We start from the raw sequence: 8865 nt of genomic DNA, 5'->3' as shown, positions 1-8865 counted from the left end.
CTGTTCGTTGTTGTTTCTGTTTTGTGTGTGGTTTTGTTTTGTTGTGTTTTTTTTGTCCCCAAAGTTGTCTTTCTTAATATCATTTTAAGGTTTTAGCAGGCTGGTAGAACAATGGTTGAAAAGTACGTCACGTCAGAAGAAGCAAGGCTTGTTTTTTCAGGATTTTAACAAACAAACAAAAAAAGAACAAAAGCACGCAGTTTCGTGTTTTGACAGACTCATGGGTGTATTTGTCCGTTTTTTCTTGTTTTCCTTCCGTTACATATATTTGAATGCGCAATTTTTCAAAGAAATGGGAGGTATGATTCGATTTTGATAGAAAAAAACAAAAAAAAAAAAAAACATTTTTAAGTGCAAGTGTGTGTAAGAATCAGGCAAAATAGGAAAATAATTAGAGACATGCAAATCAAAACCCAACAGATCTGACAATATAATATCACCCCAGGATGTTTTCACTATTTGACCATTATTTGATCGTTGTATCACTGGATTTATTCAGAAACCTTTCAATAAAAGTTAGAAACATAAGGTCTTTACAGAGGTATCTGTCCTTGAAATGTTCACATTAATGTATTTAATTGAAATATGACATGGAAAATATTTTCTTTGTTCATTGAGTCAGACGGTAAACATAATCAAATTTCACTATCAAAATGATGGTTTTATCCATACCACGTTTCACTCACTGCCTGATTCAAACAGAGACTGACACTTCAGTCACAAGTCTTTGTTTTTGTATAAAAGATTAAAAGAATCATCACATCTATGTCGTAAAAGTGCAACCACCTCCAAAAAACGTATTAAAATCAAAGCTGTTTGTTTATCGTAATATTTTCAAAAACTTCCTTAATTGACTTTCAATGTAAGTACCGTTTTGTCATATCTATTTATAGCTTCGTGAAACAATACTTTGAAAATTCATGGGGATTTACGTTGAATGCAAATATAGATACAGATATCTATCATATACGATTTAACATGTTTTGAACGTTTTAGTAATGATGAGGCGGCAGACAGAAGAAGTTACAATTGAGGTAATATTTGCTTTGTAATATTATTTGAACTAGCAATTTAAAGAAACAACCATTGTTTTCATAAGTCAGGGAGTAGGAGCAGCAGTATCTGCTTGTATGCGCAATTTTAGAAGGCTAACCAATGCCGTTTTAATATCAATCAGAACGGTCGTGCTATGCTACATATTTGTACGCGAATGGCTTAACTAGAATTTTAAGTGATAGCAAATATTAAAACAAAACAAAAAACGAAACAAAAAACGAAACAAAAAACAAAACAAAACAAAACCAGCTCTGAAGAAGAAATTTCATCAAAGAATGTCCAAAAAATTGAAGGCATTGATTACTCGTAAAATATCTAAAATATAATGTAAATACAGGCTTGTTGTATGATATTTCATATGAGTAATGTTAGGGAGGAAGAACCTTAAGTGTTTGGAGTAATAATGAAATGGAAGCATAATGTGGGGCTTGGGAGAACGTTATAAATAAAACAGAATTTCTATATAATTGTCATCTACGTAAACGCATAGCTTATTCAATTAAAAAACGAAAGTAGTTGCTTAAAAAGTAAAAGGATATAAAACTTATGAGCCATGATGGGTTTGCCGTAGGTCATTGTAAAAGTCAAAGTGCCAACAATCCGTTGGTATTTCATAATATTTATATACTTATTATATTCATAACTGTTTTTTTAATATAATTATCACGCAATCATTAGTTCAATTGAACTGATGCAATCTAGGCTATAGTTGGGAAAGTCAAAAGGAAATTCCGTTTAATAAATGACAATATGAGGACAAAATCAGGAATTTTGAATACCAAGGCAATGGTCCTGACGGTAGAGGAATTCCAGATAGAAATGGTGGGTTAAACCAGGTTTTATAGCGCTAAACCTTCTGCTTCCATTACGGTTAACAATTTCCCGTATATTTCAGCAAAACATGGAGCAATCATATAACCACTGCTGGTGGACCATCAGTTCCCATGGTTTTGACCAACCTAGCAGTCAAACCACTTAAACAAAGAAGTTTCAATCTCTGTATTAAAAAAAACAATAATGCAGCTTAATTGACATACACTTACAGAACGTGTCCGTGCTTAATTTGGCGTTTAAATTTCGAAATTTATTTTTGGTTTAGAGAACTTAAAAGCATTTTTTTTTAATCATAGCTTCCTATGTATTTGGTTTTAAGGATGCTGATGAGAGGTTATTATTTGAAACAGCATACTAAAATTTGCAACATATATATGACTCATTTTTTTCTTAATCGAGGTGAATGTACGGACCAATACTTGAAGATGAAGCAAAATTCTTCCTATATCAAACGATCAGCAATCATTGCGCGATACATTCTCCTTTCTCATAATACTTAAGTTTTTCTTGTTATTAATTTATGAATTAGAGGATGTTGTCGCTCAAGTAACGGAAACACTTGCAATAAGAAGCGAATGTGGGCGATTATTGTATGTCATCACAGGCTTAATATCACGAAGATGTAGTTTTATTTACTCATTCCGTTAAATGATCGATGACTTTATAAAGATTACAATACGTATATCGATCGTATTAAGAATACGTATGAATCAGATTAAGTTATGTTCAAATGTAGCGATCGAATTATGATCCGAAAAAATATATCGATTGGATTAAGATACGTACAAATGCATCAATCGATTTATGGTACATGAACATGTATCGATCGAGTTTACGAATAATAAGAATAATAATAAATTAACGACCTGGACTGTAATGATTTCCACTTTTTGATTAAAAGTGTATCTTCGAATGAATTAAAAGTTTTAATTCTAATTGTGTAATTTACCATCTAATTTCAAATGTAAGTCTGAATTATTTCCCTCGGCAGTTTTGTTCCCACCACCGTTTAAATGTAAAACGCTATTAAGAATTTAATTGTATGCGATAGTCTCGAAATATTTCATAGACAACGTCATTTATACATTTTCGCTAGCAAGTCCAAAATCTAGTAGAAGTCATTTGATCCTTATCTTTCCTACAACACAAATGCTTGCTCATTACACAATGTTCTTTTTTTGTACTTTTTTTAGACAACAACGTCTAAATCTATACTCTCTGACAATGACTTTTGTTTCACAACCCAATACAGATCCATATTATGTGGAACGCCTGCTTTCATATTTGGAGTTATCGGCTGCATTTTAGCAGTGACTTGTTTGGTCGTATGGTGTTGCTGCTACAGACAGAGAAGAAAACGGAAACGAAGGAAACTTAATCTGAATCTTAAACTACAACAAAGCAAACTGCCCGTAACTAATGCAGCTGACTTGACCAGCGAAGGGTACATGGATATCGAATACATGTGTCCAGAACGATATCAAAGAGATCCGCTACAGGTTTGTGGATTTTTATGCACAATGTGCCATTAGAAGAAGGAATATTACACAGGAATAACACAAGAAATAAGTATATCATCCGAGATGCAGTCAAGGATGATGCATAGTTTGAGTGTGGTACTCCAGACAATATTTCTTGTTTAATACAAAATTAAAATTTAATAGAAAAAATATTTGTACGCATCCTTTTGGATGTTTATCTATTAGCTTGTGTTGTTTTTATTTTGTTCTTCACTAATTCTTCAAAAATCTTTTCAATGACCTCTACTGTACCAATATGTCCTTACATGATATTTCTGCATATGTTTCAGATGAATTCAAAGACAGTCACAAAATCACCTGAGTTGTACTCATATGTGGGTACGGAGTTTCAGAAACAGTATGAAAGCCTAAAACCGGTATAATATCTTACAAGTTTAATATCATTGACTTTTGTCATTCCAGTTTTGCACTTTTGAAATAAAAAACTGAAGTAACAGTCTTCGTAAATACAATACAAAATCTGAAAAATGAGATACACCACAAAAAGGCTACATATTTTTATTTTTGTAATTAAGTTGTTTGATGGGTCTATACTATGAAATGTGTAATTATTCATTCAAATCTGCTTGGTCTTAGGAGATAATCAACATTGAAATTTCAATAAATTTTATTGTATTTTAGTGTCATTTACAGAGTTACCCCCCTTAATTTTGAAGTCTACAGTGCATTCTATATTATTTTTATCTCCTAAGTAAGAACATGGGTTATATGAAGAACTGAATGTAAATTTCTGTTTACTATGGCTATTCAAACAAAATATCAAAAATATGTAGGCTTTTTACCCATTAATCACATTTTGCATGATTCTTAGCCGGAGTACTACTTAGTAAGTTGTGTGTGAAATTGACATTTTGCAAGAGTAATACTTTTTTATTCGGTTGATTTAGGTTGGTTTGGATGTATGTTTTTTCCCAGATCTGAATAAAGAAAGTATTATCATTACAGAAAAATATGGCATGCGTAGACCGAAAACATCTTTTGTTCGGTGGGTTTTTGTACACCTTAAATCACCTCTACCAGGGCATTTTTCGAAATGTAAATGAATAAGTATTTAATGACTAAAGATATAGTGTTCAGTACAACGTTTCAAATTCATGATAACAATCATCTCAACTTGATTGCAAAAAAATAATCATGAGTACACATTTCAGTTTGATTATAATGTATACCGGTCTTATTACAAAACTGTCTTATTTCAGGTTTCTAACTACAATTCTGATAAAGCAAAAGGAGCTGAAGAGAAAGAATATGCATATGCAGATAGCAAGGAACTAAGGAAAATGATTTCATCCCAACATGTAAGTAGCACAGGAATATTAAGTGTTGATATGACATGCACATCTCTTCCTGGTCCTTCCACTGTTGTAAACATCAATTATTAAGCACATACCCTTGTAATGACATAAGACTTCCCTAGCAACCATGTTGTCATGTGACCGATTATTGATCCAGAACAGAATAACATCAAGAAAAACAAAGATCTTTAAAGGATGCACTAACAATATTCAGAATGCTAGTTATACGTTTCACCCACGTGTTAAAATTTAGAATGATTTTTTTTTTTGTCTTTTTTTCACATAAAGACATTGCTCACTATAATACCGGTTTCATTCATTGTGATAATTAAACTTTGTAATTACCGTGCAATAAATTATGAATATTTTTTTTATTTTTGTAATCAACTTTGATAATTTCGGATTATATATTCTTTGGTTTGTAGTAAAAGATTTGAATTACTTTCAGTCTGATTGCTATGAGAACTACGGATTCAGATCGTCAATTCAACACTTGTCCGAAAAGGGCAGGCAAAGGGAGAAAACCAGTTTTTCACAAACTGTACCGAGTGATCAACAGTCGATGGAGAAAAATAATGACAAAGATGTATACTTCAATGCACAGGCTAAATTGGAAACTTCCGAAAAAAGCAAGCGAACCAAAAAGAAAATGGCAAAATACGCTTCATCTAATGACATTGAGAAGGGTGTCTATGAGATAATAGAAGAAACTAAACAAGCTTTGTGCTCAACCATTGCCTCAAATTCTTCGACAAGTTCCAGTGAAAGCCATTACGTCAGTGCATCCAATCCTTCTATAAATTCCAGTGACAGCCATTTTGTCAGCACGTGGTCACTTGAGTACCGGAATTCTTTTGATTTTGACAATGATTACGAGAATTGTAAAGATTTGGCTAAACTTACCGAAAGCGCTCACACCAAAGGTAACCATATGACAATGATAAACGAAAGGCCTTGTGTAGATGGTATATCGTTATCTCCTGGTTCGTTATCTGAACAAATCGGCAAAGATGACTTGACCGGAAGCAAGAAAATACAGATAAACTTTACTGTACAGACAGCCCAAAATGTGGTATTTCGTAGTAATACATGACATATTCTGCTATTTAAGTAACAGTTTTTTTATATGTTTTATCTTTATTTTTTTTTAAGAAAACCATACTTCATCTAACACTAACATAGACTATATAAAAGCAAATTAAGAACGTTACTCTTGTAAAGTGAACATTCGTTGTACAATAAATAAAATAATTATCTCGAAAGCGCAACATCAAAATGAAAACAAAATAACAAAAGACTGGTAAAGAGGTCTGTTACTGAATTCGATTGGTTTTTAAAATGGTTAAATCACTCCATGTCTTATCTTTATAAAGACTGCTACTTAAAAAGGGTAGATATCAAATTAATTTTTAATCTACTATTGACAAAACACATATAGAAATTGTTTATATTTGTAACGGTCATGTTGATGCCTTCGTCTTTATAAACAACTGTGTAACCTTTGGAACCGATGATATAATAACCAAAAACCTGTCGAAACCATACTTATTTTGAATGGTTCTGTATCGGTTTTAATGTCTTTACCGAGCAATTCTTTACAAAAGGGATTCGATAGGGGCATGTTTCACTTTTATATTATTAGAACTAGATGTCATGTTTGCTTTTATCTATTTTACATTAATTTCATTTATCTTGTGACTGTGATGTTTTGTATGTGATTTAAATTCATGTATTATAATTTGTTTTTTTATACTTTTTTTATTGGGTGAATGCACTTTAAACCTGATCTGGAAGCAGTTTTACTAACATTTTATGTATTTATGCCGTAATATGGGCAAGTGTAAAAGAAGAGTTTGATAAATAAAAAAGAATAAATTCTTATAATAATACAGCTCTTGAATTGTATAAAATTCCCATTAACACCGTATACTATTCCCCCATTCCCCATTGTCCTCAACCCCATTCTCTATTCACAAATCCCCATTCCTATTGAAAATACCCCATCCCCTAATAAAAAAAAATTATCATAGAATATTTCTTCTAAAAATATTTTACACTATCAAAATGAATTGTATATTTTCACATTCTTTAACTATGAAGTATTATTTCCAATAAAATGTGTTGTACTGTTCATACCAATAATCAATTTACAAAACTAAAGTACCCATCCCCTGTACACCATCCATACACAATCCACATTCCCAATCCCTCATCGGTCCATATACCATAGAATTGTAAGTTTAGCCCAAACAGGTTTTACAATCCAGGAAATTCGCAGCAAAAAGAAGAATTATCAAAATAAACGGTACAAACAAGGCAAATCAAATCCTATGGTGTGTGACTTTCAATGCATGACTGTCATTTTTTATTGCACCCATCCAACATATATCCAAATCATTTATCCATCGAAAGCTAGCGAATAGAAATTTTTTTAACATGTTGGTTGTATAACAGCGCAAATTATGTTGAATATTAAACTATTTTGGCACTCAATTTAACATGATATATTACATCTTTAAGAGATCTGTTGCGTACGATAGACCAGGCGATTTTTAACTTTTGAGATTTGATTCTTTTTAATTCCTGATATTCTAATCATTTAGATTAGTCATTTTATGTGAAAAGGTGAAAATTCTAATTACATAAGCGCTTTGTAACGTCGAAATTTTTTTCATATTGGCAGTTGTGTGTAATGAAAGACCAATTTATAAGTACAATGTTGGTATCATACAATAGTAGCAACGACAAATCATTAAAACTGTTAACGCGTTTACCCATAAAACGTTTTCAACTCAGAACTTATCATTAATCAATCCCCTTACATGGCTAAGATAATATAATCCCCCTTCATGTAAATCTAAATATGATACCCATTCTTTCTGTTTTTGTTTCAAAAAAATCATTGAGCGCTAAAGGAGGAGTTGCACTTATTAGTTGTTACATGACCAAACCTTCAATTTGAAATCCCCGTGTAGAAATTAATGCTTCTTTTTTAATCAAAGTCCATTGATTAGTTAGAAAGGATGTGCTAAAGGATGTGCCATATTTAAAAACAAAATCCATACCAATTATTTCATATTCCTATACTTTACCCATTGCATCCAAAAATTTTCAATTATAAAAGGCTAGTGCAGACCCTCGCGATTGAGGACCTCAAGGCTAAACCACCTGAATATGCTTGCAAAACGCTCCATTCAAATATAGTCCTTCCGGTCACGTCGTTACGGAAGACTTGTCCATCATTGAAAACGAGCCTCCGCGTAATATCCTTTCTAAAGGTCCCAAGTACCAAGAACCACGCTCCAAAAATTGAAATTATAACTTTTAAGCTCTTATGGACTACGCAAGAAAATGAATAAAACGAAAACAAGAAGACATTGATTCTCTGTTAGAGTGGTTAAAGGCCGTGAGGTCTTCAATTTTGAAACGAATGAAAGTTTTAAGTAGGTCAATGAGTGCCAATGCTGCATCAGTTTTAAAAGACCCCAATGTAACAAAAACATTGTCTACTACACATGACAAGTATGTTGTCGTACCAGCAAACAAAGCTCAAAACAACATTGTTTTGTCTGCAAAACGTTTTACATCCAACGTTTATTATCAGAGGTAGACGTAGAAAGTAATAGCAGTGGTAAGACCTATACTGTAACTACACTCTCCAACGAAGAGATTGTGAAAAACCATAAATCTGTGCTAACCTCTTTTGGTGTCTCTACCAAGGACAATAATTGTGATTCACCGTCTATGTACTGGATTCCTAAACTCCACAAGAATCCATACAAACAACGGTACATAGCTGATTCTGCAAAATATACCATCAAACCTCTTTCAGAACTTTTAACTTTATACTCACAGTGTGATGATGGTATTTAGTCCTACCACAACACTTGTTTCTTCCTTATTGGTATTCATTCAATGTGGATCCTGAAAAAATCGAAAGATCTTCTGGAAACCCTCAGTTCAAGATTATCAACAGAATATAATAGCATTAAAACTGGTGATTTTTCAACACTGTATACATCTATTCCCCATACTCAGTTAAAACACCGACTTAAAAACATACATCGTTGTTTTTTCAAAAAAGATGGTTCACTTTGATACAAATATATATACTTTTAATCGACAACATATTTGTCCAG

At 32.3% G+C, this 8865-nt stretch overlaps 1 protein-coding gene across 2 annotated transcripts; it reads left to right on the top strand.

The window, feature by feature from the left end:
- The first annotated feature begins 902 nt into the window (after window positions 1-902).
- Window positions 903-6618, top strand: LOC148598403 (uncharacterized). Of its 2 annotated transcripts, XM_088561663.1 has the most exons (6): window positions 909-1034; window positions 1735-1878; window positions 3084-3389; window positions 3701-3787; window positions 4631-4729; window positions 5175-6618. In XM_088561663.1, exons 2-6 carry the CDS (start codon window positions 1807-1809, stop codon window positions 5817-5819), a joined length of 1209 nt encoding a protein of 402 aa, XP_088417789.1. In that variant the 5' UTR covers window positions 909-1034; window positions 1735-1806; the 3' UTR covers window positions 5820-6618. The 2 variants fall into 2 exon arrangements, with proteins under 2 accessions (XP_088417790.1, XP_088417789.1); XM_088561664.1 differs by lacking the exon at window positions 1735-1878 and having other exon boundaries at window positions 903-1034.
- The last annotated feature ends 2247 nt before the right edge of the window (window positions 6619-8865 follow it).

Source organism: Perna viridis, chromosome 14, assembly GCF_037379345.1.
Source record: "Perna viridis isolate PV_CMFRI_1.1 ecotype Kerala chromosome 14, ASM3737934v1, whole genome shotgun sequence".
Classification (NCBI taxonomy): Eukaryota; Metazoa; Mollusca; class Bivalvia; order Mytilida; family Mytilidae; genus Perna; species Perna viridis.
The sequence above is the reverse complement of the archived record's forward strand: the minus strand, read 5'-3'. Positions and strand labels throughout refer to the sequence as shown.

Coding starts and splice junctions, on each gene's coding strand:
- LOC148598403 (XM_088561663.1), top strand. CDS start 1,807: ATGAGGACAAAATCAGGAATTTTGAATACCAAGGCAATGGTCCTGACG. Junction 1,879..3,083: donor AGGAATTCCAGATAGAAATG/GTGGGTTAAACC, acceptor TACTTTTTTTAG/ACAACAACGTCTAAATCTAT. Junction 3,788..4,630: donor AGTATGAAAGCCTAAAACCG/GTATAATATCTT, acceptor GTCTTATTTCAG/GTTTCTAACTACAATTCTGA.